At 35.2% G+C, this 18,475-nt stretch overlaps 1 protein-coding gene across 1 annotated transcript; it reads right to left on the bottom strand.

The window, feature by feature from the left end:
- Nucleotides 1-14,866: 14,866 nt before the first annotated feature.
- Nucleotides 14,867-17,003, bottom strand: LOC127878424 (uncharacterized). Its single transcript, XM_052424948.1, has 3 exons — nt 16,978-17,003; nt 16,373-16,546; nt 14,867-15,267 (listed from the first exon to the last, which is right to left on the bottom strand). Exons 1-3 carry the CDS (start codon nt 17,001-17,003, stop codon nt 14,961-14,963), a joined length of 507 nt encoding a protein of 168 aa, XP_052280908.1. The 3' UTR covers nt 14,867-14,960.
- Nucleotides 17,004-18,475: the final 1,472 nt, after the last annotated feature.

Genomic DNA, 18,475 nt, shown 5'->3' with positions numbered 1-18,475 from the left:
ATCAAACAGTCCCTATTTGCTGACGATGCAACTTATTTTTTAAACGACAATTACGATTCTTTCCATAACCTAATAGAGTCGCTTACCCTTTACGGAATGACATCAGGTCTTAAACTAAACAAAAGTAAATGTACTGTGCTACGAGTAGGTAAATTAAAACAAAGTAATGTCCAATATAAAAAAGAAATGAAATTTAATTGGACATCCGATGAAGCCACAACGTTAGGAATTACTTTCACAAATAATGAAAAGGATACAGTTCTTAAAAACATATTTCCTAAATTACAGAATTTTAAAAACTGCTTAAAATCATGGCATCACCGTAAACTTACACTAATCGGAAAAAACACAGTATTAAAAACGTTTGCACTTCCTAAATTAATTTATGTATTAACAGTTCTCCCAAATCCACCAAATGAGGTTATTAACGATATAAAATCAGCAATATTTAATTTCATATGGGACGGTAAGCCTGACAAAATAAAACGAACTCAGTTAATTCAATCCGTAGAAAATGGAGGTATCCAATTAACGAACATTGACTCATTCTTGAAGGCAATCAAATGCAGCTGGGTCAAAAGATACCTAGATAATACCAATACGAGTAAATGGAAATTATTCTACCAGAAAATCCTAAAAAAATATGGTGACTCCTTACTCTTTGAATGTAACATCAGCAATACTATCTTACATGAAATTGCAAACGAAAACATATTTCTGTCTGATGTTCTATCAGCATGGAGTGATGTCACTCATAACCTAGAAACCAAATCCAGCAGTAAAACTATTTTATGGAACAATAAAGACATAACTTCAAACAATAAGACGTTTTTCTATAAAGATTGGTTTGAACGAAGCATTAAATATGTCGACCAATTATATGACTTCAGAATTAAGGATTTTTACTCTTTTGATGATATATGCTACATATACGGAATACCTTCAAATAATTTCCTGAAGTATTACACACTTATCAAAAGCATACCCATACATATTAAATCTGAAATCAATACAAATAATACACCATGTACCCAAACAAAATTCGTAGAAAACATACTTGGAAAAAAAAACAAAACAAATAAAATATTTTACACACTACAAATTAAAAACCCTACATAAAACTCCAAAACCCAAAATAAATGGCAAGTCCTTTTCGGAGAACATGAACTTAATTGGAAACACATATTTACCATGCCATATAAAGCAACTGTTGAAAGCACACTGAGAAATTTTCAATATAAATACATCCATAGAATTATAGCTTCAAATAAATATCTCTTCAAATGCAAATTATCTAATTCAAATCTGTGTGACTTCTGCAGTGAAAACATCGAAACTATAGAACATCTTTTTTGGGAGTGCAAACACATTCAGCCTATTTGGAATCAATTAGCAATTTTTCTTGAACAACAGCAACTAAACGTTAAACTATCTTTCTTAAATGTAAGTTTCGGAATTAACTCATTGAAATCAATAGACTGTAATAATATTGTTAATTTTATTCTTATAATGATGAAATATTTTATCTTTATTATGAAGTACAAAAAACAAGTACCAAATTTTAATTGTTTTGTCCATAGTCTTAAACTAAAAATCCAGATTGAGAAAGAAATAGCCCTCAGTAATGACAGATTACAAATCTTTGAACAAAAATGGAATCGGATTAAATTCTCATAATGTTTGTCCACTTATATACATTTCACTCTTATGTTAGTTTATCTTTCTAAAATATATATTTATTTTTTTTCAATCTTATAAGATCATTGTGAATGTACAACAAAACACACAAGTCCAGTATGCTTTCTTCCGACTTTATACAACTCATCATTTTTCATAACTATTCTTCTGTTGTTCTTTCCTTTTCTCTTTGAAAAAAATATATACATATTAGCATATCTTGTATAACATGTCTGAATTTATTGCTTTGTACAATCACTATACTATGTTGTATGATCATATACATGTATACATTGTATGTATTATATTGAATAAAAAAAAGGACTTAAAATACAATTTTGTGTCCTGATTTCATGAAGAAATGACCATGCATGTCCTAGATCTCAAATTCAAGGCCCTGGTGTGACACATTGGTAGCATTACCGTTAAACTGTTACCAGGCTTATGAAATTAGTTTTTATTGAACTATCTAAGGAAATTTAAATCAGGCACTGATTTTTCTTGTTTTAATACAGTCATAGATCAGTTGTGGCCTCTGGGTAATGACCAATTTTTGCTTACTTGTCACACCCTTAAAACTTTCCACATGTCTATAATAGCAAATCTGGATTAAGTGATCTTCAGTGGTACATTTAAACTTTAGCTCTGTTACAAGAGTGCTGGTAAAGTCCAGTCACATACAGTCCACTCTCGTTATCTCGAAGTCGGCGGGAACATGAAAAAATATCGAGATAACGAGAGTTTGAGATATCCGATAAGGCGTTTTCAAACAAAAATGAGACACAATTTTACCTTGTTTTTAACATATAATTACCTGCTTAGCGGTCTTACAAAGCCGTCAACATGAGGCATAATATTCTCTTCCTAATATACATGTATACGCATTTTTACGAGGCACGATTAATTTTGCTATTTTAATGCTTAAAATGACGTTTTAAGTATTACAGAATTGTATGAAAACATGAGGTTATAATTTTTCTAGACTGTCGAGTAAACATCTGGTTATGTTGCTATTTAAAGTGATGATGCAATTGACCTCCAATCAAGACGAGGGTTTTCCATCTGAACATGCGTAAATCATGTTCAGGAATACTGAACTGTACATGTACATTTTGTTGTTTGAAATGCAAAGTGCAATAGATTATAAGTACAGGATCAAATACAAATGAAAAACCATTTCAAGTCTTGTCTTTATCATCGTTATTATCTCTACAACGTTTTATATACGAAAAATATAACTCAATGCATTTTGGAATGTTGTTTGTAAAAACAATTACTATTTTGGCCTTTCGGCAGGCTGTGTATGAATTGAAGTTAAAGTGACAGGCCTTACTCAAGTAATGATGGCTAACGACATTACACACGTGTGATCATTGATGCAATCGATGATACATCAATTTCCTACCGCAAAGTATCGGGAGCAGCCGGGCTAAGCGGGACGGTGATTAAAGAAAAATTTTCGCACCTTTTTCCGACACTGGGACAGTTATTCGCACTTCGAGATAAACCACAGTAAATACATGTAAAATCGGGACTCGGGACAAAATTTTATATCGACATATCGAATAATTCGACATAACGAAAATCGAGATATGCGATGTTTACTTACATAGATAAAGAAGGAAAAAAGTTGGGACATTGAGCTTACTTCGACATATTGAGAATATCGAGATATCCGATGTCGAGATAACGAGAGTGGACTGTATTTAAATCTAGGCCATGTCAAAATCAAAGTGTCAAAGACAAATGAAAGATGTGTTCATTAATTATTGTCCAGTTGTTTACGACTGCTGTAAGTTTTTATATAATATGACTGATGAACATCATGTGAGAGAAAATTCACATTATCATTGTATATCAGGTTATGCAGCCTTTTTAGATAGCAAAGTATGCTAGTTTTCAATGTCGCTTCTGGGGATCAAACCCGTAGGGCTTTTAGGAAGATTCTGAAATTTTCGATCCCTCTAGAGCAACCAAACCAAAAATTAAGTCAAATATTGCCGACTCGGTTTTTTTAGTCGGTTCATGAGGGATAATGGAGCTCGATTGGTCATTGTCGGCTCTGGTACTACTTACAAGTACCCCGGGTACTCTTAAGTATACTTACATGTACCCTGGGTACTCTAAGTATACTTACATGTACCCCAGGTACGGTAAATAAACGTAATTGTACTCGGTCCATATTAGACTGTACCCGAGTTGTATTCGCGCCCAAAATCCGATGTCGTAAAACGCGCAACCGATTATCTTAAACACACTTCTCTTCAAAAAACACTGCATCAACATGCTTTTTGAGTATGTGTTCCGATAATATAGAGGCCATTCTACAGAAAATTTACATAAATGTATAGGGCTTAACACTAAGGCACGTCCAAACGACATTCACTGCCTGTACCTTGGTCCGGGCTAGCCAATGTCCCAGGAACATGCCCGACCGGTCGTGTGTATTTTGGGCCGGATTATATGTTCTATATCAATAAACTGTGTTTTAAATAAGCTTTTCAAAGATGCAAAAATCTTAATACAGTACGATCAGATGACAATTAAATCCCAGAGTGAGTTCTGAGACAACAAACGGATCGTAACTCTAAATAGATTCGGAACCCCCTGATTGCAATCAAAAAGAGGCCGACAATTCAGAAAATCCCCGGCGGTTTTCCTGGTAAAACACGTCAGTACCTATTTTTAAACGGAATTCCGTTAGACACGGTTTTTGATTGGTTTCCTCGAAGTGACGTGTTTTCTCAATGAAAGACGTTTGAAACTGGAAGCCGGGATCGCCCAGGATCGTCCGGAATGATGAAGGTATTAAACTCGACATTAACACAAATTTACTATAAAATTAATAGTTATTTATCAATTTTAAATAATTTTAATTTGTTGTCATTATGGAAATGTTATTACATCCTTTAGACGATTAATAAATCCATTTAGAGGAAGATAGAGACTTTATTTAGATTAGAAGTGTTTTGACAATATTTTTTACGCAATTCAATTAGCAAAACTAATATTAATGGTCGATCCCGGCTTTTAGTAGAGAGTTAACCCTGTACAATTGTTACAACTACCGTAACACTTTATTTTGCTAAGATTCACTTACCATTTCTTGTAAGACGGTAACCCGGCAATCTATGTAAAAAAGGTTTTAACGTTCATGTCGTTGTTTAAGTTTGGCTTTACGGGTGGGGATGGGGGTTCCTCGGATACGAAAAGAAAAGGGAAGGAGGAAAGTAAGAGAAAGTTTGAGGAAATAAAAAAACAAGAACATTTCTCCAGAAATGGCGTGAAGATTACAAATAGATGTCTTCAATAGATGAATATTGAATTCAATAGCATTAGTAAGGCAAGCTAATAAGAATGATTTAATCATAATTGCGAATCTCCAAGCACAAGAAAATACAAGTTGAATGATAAATATAAAGGTTTTTATAAAACTTGGGTCAGGGCACATGAAAGATTGGTCAGGGCTAGTAGGTGCTGCATTTACTAGCCCGAACGGGCTAGTTGAAAAAAGTTAGTGTTAAGCCCTGATGTGTATATATAATTATTACAAAAAAATAGTCGACAACGACTGATTTAGGGTTAAATTTCCCGGGTACATTTTAGTATATTTACCGTACCCGGGATACATGTAAGTATACTTAAGAGTACCCGGGGTACATGTACGTAGTACCCGAGCCGACAATGAACAATCGAGCGATACTGGAAGGTGCAACATCTCTCACGCCCCCTAGCATCGCCTTTAGCAGTATTCAATTCTCAACAGGAAAGTGCTAGAGTCATTGATCCAGAGGGACAAGAAAAACAATTTATTAATGTTCGAAATAAAAAAATTGATTAATGACAATTCTATTATTTGAGCCAGGTCACAGGAAAAGCGCAGTCAAATCAGTATCCAATTAAATTATTTGTTATTGTCAGAAAACCGCTTTTAAGCAAACAGCTTTCAAGCGACTGCTGATCTAGATCCAAACTGGCCACAATCGCCTTAATGTCTCTTTTACTGTGACACAGTTCATTTAACTTTAAAATGATAAAAAGTACTAACACTAAGAAAGAGTATACAAACCAGTAAAGAGTTTGAAATCAATGTTGAATTTCAGAACAGCTTGATGATCTGCAAATCCCCAATGAAATGTTGATATCGGGTATCATAGTCATTCAATAAGTCGCAAAATGCTCGAATACAATTTATAAAGCACAATGTGACTTATATTGATAACTAAAAATACCAGTATGCCAGTTTTGCCGTGTCAAGCTGTTACGATCCAGAAATTCCTTCATTCACATCGAGTATATATCCTTCGAATTCCATCTATTGTTGTCATAAGCGGAGATTGAGTGAATAAATAATTCATATATCCTAAATGGCAGCTTCTAAATAGCGAAACAAGCACATTTATGCAGTAAGAAAGTTTTGAATCGAGACTCTCATGGTGGCGGCCATTGTTGAATGTTGAAACACAAACGACAACTCTGCTAGGAGAATGTTATCAATGACGAGCAATCTCCTACGCAGTGGCGAATGCAAAAGGGAAGTAACTGAAAAATCGAGTTATCTCAATCGGATTGGCTCGGTCTTTTACATAGGTCGCCATTGTGATTTTTTTAGATGGTTATGATACCTTGGACGATGCTGTTCCAGCATCGTCAAAAACAATCCCTCTTGGGTCTTGTGTATTAACCATCCCTCTTAATTATAATAAACAAAGCAACATTACAGCAAATTAAACTATGCAGGTCCCTGAACTATGTATTCATGTATATTGAAAACTCGTGAGTTTGAGTGACAAATATCTTACCTTTTAACACACATATATCTATATACATATTGTTTTTTGTGTTGTTGTTTTTTAACATGATTTGGCCCCGTTGGTGTCAAGCGTAATTTCTTGTTGTTTTTTTATGACGTTCGTGCATTGCCGTAGCATAATTAAATCTTCATACAGAACGACGTATTTTTAATTAATCGATACCCGCTGAATACGTTACATATTTTTTACGTAAGCTTATAATTATTAGAAACTTTATTTTTTTTAATAAATTGACGCAACTGTCGGCGGTACATTATTCAACCAAATGACTGCTTATACTACCAAACAGAGAAAACATGGTGGCATCATACTATCATCAATTGTGTTTAATGACCAAACTGTCATCTTTCACCAGTGTGATTAATGGCATTATGTTATTAGTGCGTTAAGCTCGATTTCCGGGTACGGGAAATATACGTAAACGTACCCTGTCGATATTGGACTGTGCCCGAGTTGTATTCCCGCCCCAAATCAGATGTCGAAAAACGCGCTACTGATTACCATAAACCAATATTGTTTATCTTAAACAAACTTCTCTTTTACAAAAACTGCATCAACATGCTTTTTTGAGTATGACTTTCGAAAAAATAGAGGCCATTTAACAGACATAAATGTGAACATAATTAATTAAAAAAATAGCCGACAACTACCGCTTTAGCGTTAAAATTCACTGGTACGTTTTAGTATACTAGTATTTACCGTACCCGGGGTACATGTAAGTATACTTAAGTGTACCCGGGGTACATGAAAGTAGTACCCGAGCCGACAATGACCAATCGAGCGTCAATAAATTGATAAAAAAATACGAAATAAACATTAAAACTCTTAAATAATAGTGCAAATATATCATATTTAGATCCAATGATTGTATATTCATAAATATAATTTCCTCTTTATAAATATACGAATTGGTTATTAGCATCAGAGTAAACGTGGTCGGAAGACAAAACATTGACCATTTAACAAAACAACACAATAGATTAGCCGTATTCTTTGTAATAGTAAGCCTTTAATAAATAATATTTCAATAATAATAATCAAACATACATTAATTTGATTATAATTATAAATGGTGTGGATATTGTCATTTGTCATCAGCGATCGAAAGTGTAAGAGGTGCATTTAATACATTATAAAACAAAGCCCTAAACAGCGGAATACATTACAATTTTTCAATGTTGTAGTTGTTTTCTTTTACATTGAATGTATATTCGTTTGATTTACATTGAATGACAATATTTATAAATTTAAGCATACACATTGAAAATTCCTGCATATTATGCAAATTGAACTGTTTTGCATGTATATTAAAATCTCTTTATTGATGATGGTGAGTGTTAAAAATCTAGCATTTTATGATACCATAAATCTTTACGTTTTATTTATTTTACGCAAGTATTAATTTACCACTATTGTGATCAAACGTGATTACTTGTTTTCACGATGGTATTTCGTACACTGCAGTAACGTTCAATCTTTACACGTAAAAGCCGAGTTTACATTTGTCGGTACCCGTTAAATACGTTAATTGTGTAGCAATAAATTTGTAAAATAGTTCAATTTATAGTTATTCAACTCTTTATGGCTATGATTAAACGCTAATATCTATACACTATATAGTTCCTCTTAATCCATGTCGGACAAATGTCTTGAATTTTAAATACGTTAAAATATTTGATTAAAGCAACTGTTAAGTATTTTGGCTTTAATTGCCACATGTCATTTGTGCAGAGACCATGTTTTCTTTGTCTGGACAGTATCCGATCATAACTATGGTGTAATTGTCGATCTCTACAGCAGACATTTTGAATGTAGTTTGCTGAACAATATGAGAAGTGAGACAGTGAAACACAAACTAAAGGGTCATTTTGACACACAAAGTATTCCTTTATAAGTGATAAGTGACAATGCAGGTTAATATACTAGCCAGGAATTTAACAAATTTCGTAAAAATTGGAATTTTGAACACGTCACATCATCTCCATTACACTCCCAGGACAACGCTGTTGCTGAGAGATGTATTCAGACTATCAAGAAGATACTGAGTATTCACAAAATCCTTACAAGCCATTCGAAATCCTTATGTTGCAATTCTCGAGTACAGAAATTCTGCACTGGCTTGTGGACAGTCACCTGTTTAATTACTCATGAGAAGGGAAACAAGATCCATATTGCCAGCAACACAAACACATGTGGAGCCAAAGGTACAAAATATAAAAAAAAACAGATCAAAGACAAGATGTCAAAATCACAAAATATTCCGGAGGCAGGATACGACAAACACTCAAACACGTTGGAAACCTGCTATTGTAAGAAAACAAATAAATGACAGTTCATATATTGTTAAAACTGAATGAAGTGTGGTTTATAGAATAAATCGTGGCCATTTGTTAAAAACAAATAAAATATATTTGCATATTTTTCTATCCACAATCACTACATATAAGTGATAATCCCAACAATATCCTAAATAATGACATACAACAACAACAGCAACAACATGCATCGGTACAAAAAGATAGTAGCAGCCGAATACAGGCAGGGAAACATGTCACTAGATCGGGCAGAACAGTCAAGCCGCCTCAGAGAATAGACATGTGAAATACCTGTAATTTGATTTCATAATGTGTATGTTTAATATTGTATGTGCATGTTCTTTTCATAATATACTAGTATATGTATTTTATATACGCAAGCCAAACTATTCTCTAGCTGCAATTACTTTTGTGAAGGTATCAAAGTGTTCAGACATTGGAGAAATTAACTGGTATTATTTATCAAGTTTCAAGGTATTTCTTTTACGGTGAGAAAGTTACATTATGGATTGTATTTCTTCAGTGTTAATTGGATATATCATCAATGTTTAAGATCAACTAGAACAACGCCACAATCTGTGCAATTTTAAAGAGAACTTGATAGGTGTTATTAGGATATTAACATTAACCATGGGTGTGTTAGATTAATCATCAGTTCTGCGCCAATTAACGCCTATTCACAGATACAGAAAACTATGTTGCCAAGAAAACATTTATTTGAAAAGAAGGGAGGTGTTCCATATTACAATGAAATAGTGATTGAGACATAACTTTATTACACTAAACTGGATCCGTAAGAGTTGTCTTTATATGATTATGCTATATAGCTGGTGGACACTTGTAGCTTGGACATTATTTTGGCTCGATTGGTCATTGTCGGCTCGGGTACTACTTGCATGTACCCCGGGTACTCTTAAGTATACTTACATGTACCCTGGGTACGGTAAATATACTTAAACGTATATAGTAAGAACTTTCAAACATGCGTTCGTATTCACCAGAAAAACGTAAGGACACACACATACAAGAACGATATCATTACTGTAACAGTATAGGCCTTACATTGAATGCATGAGTCATACGCCGTGCCACTCTGTTACTCAATCAAAACAAGATAATCTAAGCAAGCAAACATTAGCAGACCCGACTTTAAGAATCGTGATTGATCAAATACGCCACGAGAAGCAAAGCCGTATGTATCAGTGCGCGATGAACTCTCATGCGAAAATGGAATTATATTCCGAGGAGATCGCGTAGTGGTACCGAAATCGATGCGAAAACACGCGCTAGAACATATTCATTCTCACACTGGTCTTGCAAGAAATGTTTGTCCCAGCAAACAGTCGGTATAGACTTCGATCACAAAGTGACTGTAATCTTGTTATTCCCAGGAGGCGAACTAAGATGGCGGATAGATCTTTAGCTGTTGTTGGCCCGAAGTTGTGGAACAATCTACCAAGCCACTTAAAAATCATTGACAATGAGGGCTGTTTTAGATCAAGACTTAAAACTCATTTGTTCAATCTTTTTCACGGATGACCAATGTGCAGTGTTTGTGAAGCGCAATAGAATATTTTTATAATAATTTTTGCGCTATATAAGTGACATGGATTTGTATTTGTATTTGGTGTTGAAGGATGTCTAGCAAGAGCACGCAACAGTGTTTATTGGCCGAACATGACGTCAAAAATAAAGGATTACGTCAGCAAGTGTGAAACATGCCAGTCGTTCGGTAGGAAGCAGTGTAAGCAACCGCTTATCAGCCACGACGTACCTGATCGTCCATGGGCTAAAGTAGCAACGGACGTGTTCACATTCAACAACAAAGAGTACTTAGTGACAGTCGACTATTTCAGAAATGTCTTTAAATCGATTATTTGGAACAAGCCACGTCCAAAATTATCATCAGAAAGCTTAAGCAACACTTCGCAACACACGGAATACCGGAAACGCTTGTGTCAGATCAAGCTGCAGTGTTCAAGTCTGAGCAGTTCAAAGCTTTTGAAAATGAATGGGACATTACTCACTCATACTCGTCAGCTCGATTTCCCCAGAGCAACGGAAAAGCCGAGAATGCTGTAAAACTGGCCAAGAACATAATGAAAAAAGCGAAACACTCGAACACTGATCCTATGATAGCATTGCTAAATTTCCGGAATACTCCGCAACAATCTACTCGCTATAGCCAAGCGCAACAGTTGTTCAATCGAGTTACAAGAACACTGTTACCCATCAATATGACGTACCATGTGGGTCAAAAGTCAATAAGACCTACTAGGTGAAAAGAGAAATGTACCTCGACGTACATTATTTTGTACGTCAACGTACAAAATTGTACGTCGACGTACAATTTTTACCGACCCTTGAGTGTTAGCCAATCAGAAGACGCATTACATCTTATCCGTTTGTTAAACATTCACTGCGGAATTGTAAACAAATGGCGGTCTCCATAATATAAATAGGTTCTGAAAAAACAACTGTTTGCTAACAATTATAGTCCAATAAACTAATGTCAGTCAAAGAGAACATGAGCAATTATTCTATATATCGGGCTCCTTTACTTATCGGTAATGTCATAGTGGGTTTCAATTGAAATAATGCTATATTTAACGAAATTCCCCTTCGTCCAAAAATTCCCTATCCGAAATCGTATACTCGAGTACTGTAAAGTCAGATGTGTAATAGGGACCTTCTATCATGACGGACGTTGCATAATGATCATACTTTGTAATAATTTTATAATTGTTTTATTATTTTTTGCAAAGGCTATCACAACAATACATTATCAGAACAAAAAAGGTGTGCATATATTGGTTTTGACAAGTATCAGTATCAGCTAGATTTAATTGACAGTAATATATAACTGTACAGCTATATTTAGCTGCTAAATGATGTATACAAGATGCACGAATCAGTCTGCTAAATTAGAACACGCCCGATCACCTGTAGCAAGTAAAATTACGGTCGGACACATACAAAAATTCACTTTTGTCATCCGCTAGGCACTTAAATTACTGAAGCCAATTGATAGTTAGTAAAAAAATTGTAAGTTTTTCTTTCTATTTGCATAATTATTTATCAATTTTGTGAACGAACTTGCTGGAAGTTGTGAAACAATGAAATTCTATTTGTTTACCAACATGCATATTCTTGCGCACGTCATCATTATTGTTCACTGATGCCTGTCAGTCACATTCGGATGTTATTGACGTTTTCTCTAGAAATTAATCGAGTTGATGCTGTTTGAATCAATTATTTCATTCAAGTAATACGCTTCCGTTTTCGTTAATGTCAACAAATGTCATATAGGCTATGCAGTTTCTAAGGTATGTTGATGGGGTTAAGCCTGGTAAAGCACTTCCAAGAAATTGATTTGCTAAGAAGTTGCTATCTTCAATTTTGCAAAAGGTATTGCAAAAGTTTAACCAATGTTACAGTTTTCCTGAGAATTTTTGTCTTTTACCTTGACGGATGACCTAGATCTTTCACCACTCGAAATGTGCCGGTCCATGAGATACACATGCATGCCGAATATCAAGTTGCTATCTTCAATATTGCAACCTAAGGTTACAGTTTTCCACAGACACACAGACAGACAGGCCAAAAGCAATATACACCGGATCATTTAATCCAGGGGCATAACAAGTTTGTGCTTATAAAAAATATGTTGAGCATGTGAAAATTCTTTAAGTAACTGGCCCAACTGGCATGTATCTTTTCAAAGCAAATTTTGAAGACTGATGAATGCATGAAAATCTTACTTTTGTATTGAAACATAAGAAACTGCAACAAATTAAGACCACATAATTGATGAATTTACGGGTGTCAATCTTATGATGTGTACCAAAAAATTACACTTCACCAATGTAATTTAAATTGAAATATTATTAGTGAATAGTGAAATAGTTTAAATCAAATATGCAAATAATTCCTTGGTGAAGTGTACATTTTAATATTTCATTGGTGAAGTGTACATTTTTTGTGACGATCGAAAAGTTGGCATAAGTTCATAAAATATGTGGACTCAATTTTTTGCAGTTTCTTGTTTTTAAATTAAAAAGTAACATTTTCATGCATTCATGCATCATTTAGCAGTTTTATATAGCTGTCACATAGATCCAGTTGGGTAAGGAAGAATACGGTCAAAAACCCTAACGGACAAAAACCCTCCCTTTATTTTCATAGGGGGCGGACAAAAACCCTCCCATGAAAAAACTGGGTAGGACAAAAACCCTCCCATGAAAAAACGGGGCGGACAAAAGCCCTCCCGCGAAGTCAATTAAACACAGACAAGTGTAATTGTTTCAAACAGTGTGCATGCATTAATCCTAAAAGATTTACCGGTACCCATTGTGTTGTGTGTATTTAGCTGTGTGCAATTTTTTCTTGGGAGGGTTTTTGTCCGGCCCCTATACAACTGATGTGATGGTTTTTGTCCAGAAGGTTTTTTGTCCGGCATTCGGGTAAGGGGCATGACCTTTTGGAATTGAACACATATGTAATTTTATATGTATACCATGAGATAACCGTAGTGTACTAGAACTTGGCACCACATAAGGAGTCTGACAGTCAAAAGCGGTTATATAAGATACCCAACAGGGGTCATTATCCTCATACACAGCGAGCGGAATCAAAATGCCAAGTTTTTAAACAAAAGGCTAGATAATTATAAAGATGGTGCAGATGAAATTTTGAAAAGAGATTCTGATTAAATATTGTATTGTAGTGGGCAAATTAAATATTGCTGAAAGGGTCCGAGCAATATGTCACAAGCTAGGTTTTGTATTTTAACGGGAGACTCATTCGGCCTCCTCTTTTTCGTATAGGGGGGAGGGGGGTGTCTTATTATTTAGGGGAAGGCGATATGTGGTTATCATTCCACAGTTCTGAATGGAATTCATCCATGTATCAAAATGTTCATCTCGATGATCTCAAGGTCAAGTTTGATTCTGGGTTATATGGGGTCAAAAACTAGGTCACTAAGTCAAATGATAGAAAGGGCTTGTAAACACTCACAGTTCAATGCCAAAACACTCATTGCTGTGACTTTGCATTTAACAAATGCAGTCTTGTTGAATAAAGCACCCAGTCATTACATTTTCGGTTTAATATTGTCTGAAAAATATTAAATTTGACTAACAGACCGTGACCAATTTTATTTTGTAAATAGTTTAGTTGCATGTACATATGATAACTCAGTTTTCCAGCAGTAAGTTTGTTCGCAGCTTGGAGGAAAACACACATCCGCGAGAAGCCATCGATGCCTCCGTGTATGACAAAACCCCATCTGAAAAAAAGGTATAAAAATTGTACATACTTGTATAGATATTACAATGCACATGTACTAAAACAGCAAAGTATTTTGTTTAATTTGGTGTGAGTATATATGGCCTCAAGTGGAGGGGGTAACCAGTCAAAACAAATAATTTGGGCCCAAATTAATCACAAAATACAAATCTGCCCAATAAACCTTCTTATCTTACTGTCACCCCAATTTAAATTTTTAATCTTATAAAATTTTGGGCAGACATTTTAGAAAACTGATACACAGTTTCCACAACATTCTAAAAATAGCTGAAATTAGAAAAATTTGAATTTTGAGCAATGTCATGCATATTATGGGCAAATAAAGCAATATTTAAATCCCCCCCCCCCCTAAATCTACAAACAACACCAAAATTGCACGAAATATGTTTTAGACAACATTTAAAATGCACTCTGGCTTAATGTACAAAGTTAACTACTGCAGTACAAAATAGAAAAGCTTAAACAAGACTGTATTTGTAAAATGCTATGCCATAGGAATGATTGTTTTGGCATAGAAATGTGAGGGTTTACAAGCTTTTCAATCCTTGGACCTAGTGAACTAGTGTTTGGTCCAACATGACCCAAATTCAAACTTGACCAAATAAATAAAAATAAAAATTGTAACAACCAACTGTGATGGAGATTGAAGCAAAATTGTGGCCTCTTGAGTGATTAAAATGTTTTTTCCATTATTTGACCAACTGACATAGTTATTGACCCCACATGACTCAGATTGAAATTGACAATATCATTAAGATAAATATTTTGACAAAAGATAATGAAGATTAAAACAAAAAAGCGGCAACTGTAATCTTTACAAGGTTTTTCTATCATTTGACCTAGCAGACTAAGTAATTTTGTACCTTATCAATTTGTGGTTTCCATCTATGTGCCACAATGAGTTTGGACCAGCAAAATTGTACACCCTTCGTCGAATCGAGTTACACCATCGCATGGCTACGGCTGCTTCGTCGACCCGGATCAGACTGTCAGCAACACGTTGTCTTTGAACCCGATGTCCTAGACTCTGATGTTGTCCCTGAATCATTCGTTGCCCAAGTGTCTGATTGCCATTTGTTATCTCTCGGACCAGATTGTCAAGTTCCTCGTTGGAGATGATCGAGTACCTTCCTCTGATGCTTATACCATATGTCCTGAAAATACATAATAGAGAATATTTGTTTATTTTGAGGGGATATGAAAAATATATATCTCACTGAGAAGGGAGAAAATATGTTTTTTCAGGTATGTTTGTGCCTTTGCAGCAATCAAGATGTGGTGTGGCTCCCATTGCAGTGCAATCTGACTGTAGTACTCGATCTTCCCTTAGTCCAGATCTGGAGTTGAGATTGTTTCTATTTTAAACAATCAGATTTACCGAATCGATATAATCATTTAAATACATGTAACATGTTTCATATTCACTTCGGTTAGATAAGCACGTTAGTCTGAAAATTAAAAGTTTTTTTCCACGTAAAAAAATACTGGTAGATTCAAATCATTTACACAGGATTCATTAACAAAGGCACTGATTGGCAGAGATGGACTAGTTCAGCGCGTCATCGGTTTTAAGGATATGATTTTAATCACATTGACTGCCAGGGCCCTCTCTTGCCGCCAGGGGAAGCCACCCACATCCCTCATGATGGGGAATTTCGCATAGTTTTGGGCGAAAGGGGAATTTTAGAAGATCTTTTCACCAACCATTAAACACTAAAATGGCTATATAATAATGTGATTTACATAAATATACATTTAAACAAAGGTTAGCAGCATGATACCAGCTGGCAACATAGATATAAAAGTAAAAAAATAAAAATAATTATTTTTAGCTGAAAAAGTATGTTTTTCATGGGGGAAGCTGCCGATATTCGGTTATAAAAAGTGCAAAACGAGGGCCCTGACAACGTGGTCGCCTATGTCATTCAAACTGTCAAGGATAGGCCCGAAACGTTAACCAGACATAGAAATGTCCTGTGGATTAAAAGCACTTTTGGGAATGTCTGTTGTTCATGAATTTTAGATTGATTTTAATTTGTGAAAGAAGTACTAAATGACTCATTTTACAAAAAATGAAATCACTATCTACAAATTGCCACTTAAGGTAACAAACCAATACCCATTTGAAATTCAATAATAATGTGTTAAAAGGGCATACCTGTGCCTATTTTAGTTAAGAAAAAATAAACATTTTACAGTGGCTTTGTTTTTTGGGACACCCTGTATACACACTGTTATTCAATTGACTGGATAGCATACCTGAGGCGGCGCTTAATAACCGAATCTGACACATGAAGCAGACTAGCAATAGCTCGTCGTTTGAAGCCCGCTTCAACTAGATACTCCAGCTGCTCTCGACTAATGACGTAAAGTTGTCTGCCTCGGGTTGTAGTCTGTTTTGCGGCGAAGAAACCAACGAGAGGCTGCAGCGTTCTGAAGATTAAATGAACAAAAGTTATAACACAAATCAAATTATAGTAATATCAAGAGCACCACCTGCGAAAATTTCAATACGTTTCTCGTCAATGTCCAGAGGTGGGCAATCATTATTGGCTTATCAAGTCTGGACAAGTGTTTTATAGGCAATAATATCGCCTGTAAATAATACCCGAAAGGGGGAGTTAGAAAGTATGTATAGATAGATAGGCTTTATATAGGTATATAGCAGTGTGCCTGTCCTGTGTTCAGTCAATGGCCTTGATTGTGTCTCATTGTTATTTGCCAGTGCCAGTGTGTCACCAGGTTAGGGCGGGGAGGTGAAATTTCTAAACTGAACAGTTTATACTGTAAGTCGGCCAATATAAACAAATGGTCCGCAAGTAATGGGATCGAAAATTATTTAAATGGTCAGGGAAAGTACTAACCTCTTTTGATCTTCAATTGTTGACATCAACGAGTCGAGATTCTCACACAACCGTTCAAAAATGGGAAAACGGGTACACATACGTCGTGCATTCCGGCTTAACGCTGTCAAAGTGTTAAGACTAGCTTCACAAAAATTTGCATCTGTATCTTGCGCCATTAAACTTCTACATAAAGAGTGAACAATGCGAGTTGCTTCTTTTCGAAAACCTTCGACGTCCGCCATATTTTTCAGAAACCGGAAATGGACTAGACCGGTCTCAGCAGTTAATAGATAATATTCATTACATAAAACGATTTTAGAATAAATACCGTCAAGTAGATACTTATTTTTAATTATTTTCTGTTTCAAGTTTAATGTTATTTTTTTCCTCAATTTAAAAAGAGATTTTGAACATTTATTATGAATAAATCTGAAGGAAAAGCGGTTCAAGAGACGAGTGTTTTGATTGGATGCTCAGAAAAATTGTACGGCGACGTACAAATATCTACGTCGAAGTGTATTTCATATTTGTACGTCGACGTACAATTTTTGTACGTTGACGTACATTTCTCTTTTCACCTAGTAGGTCTTGTTGACTTTCGACCCAAATCGTACGCCATACATCAAGTCTTCGAAGCTTCAGCCTGCAGTACCCAATGACGTACAACGAAAGCTCAAGGAAAGTAAAGAGCGCCAAGCGCATTACTACAACCGCAATGCACGTGACATAAAGCCATTACACGTCGGTGACACCGTTCGCATTCAACCAACGGAACGGAACACAACATGGGAAAGGGGAACAATTGAGGCAAACCCCCAAATTCGTTCGTATGATGTAAAAACAGAATCTGGCGTCGGCGTCATCAATAGAAATCGCAAACATTTGAGAAAGACACCAGAACTCTTCCCTCCAAGGGAGGAAAATCGTGAAAATGAACAATTCTTTGATGCACCAGAATTACCTCCCATTGAAGTTCCGAATGATAAGGGCCCAGAGAAACAAAAAACAATTTGCTAGTGAACCACTAATAACAACAACTAGATCAGGTCGACAAGTTAAGCCACCTGAGCGGTTAAAAGACTATGTGCTTAACTTTGTAAATAGTGTGCTGTAATTACGTGCAGACTTTTGACATTACACATGCGTATTTTATTTATCATTTGCATGATTTCATGAAGGCAACTTGAGATCATTTATACTGCTTATTATGTGCATATGCTTAAGCAAATAATAATGACTTTTATAAATTACTAGTTCATTAAAGATCATGTCTATCTTTTGTAAAAGAGATGTAACATCATTAGGCCTTAAATTGAATGCATGAGTCATACGCCGTGCCACTCTGTTAGTATATACATACATGCCTCCGCAGTTTACTCAGTCTATTGCTAGCGCTCACCACATGCACGCGCACTATATAGTTGCCTGGTTATATATTAATTATGGATGTATAATAAACTTATAACCATACGTGTAGTTTATTAAGTACACCATAAACAATTACGTACGTTAATAA

The sequence above is a fragment of the Dreissena polymorpha genome, chromosome 4 (assembly GCF_020536995.1).
Source record: "Dreissena polymorpha isolate Duluth1 chromosome 4, UMN_Dpol_1.0, whole genome shotgun sequence".
Lineage (NCBI taxonomy): Eukaryota > Metazoa > Mollusca > Bivalvia > Myida > Dreissenidae > Dreissena > Dreissena polymorpha.
The sequence above is the reverse complement of the archived record's forward strand: the minus strand, read 5'-3'. Positions and strand labels throughout refer to the sequence as shown.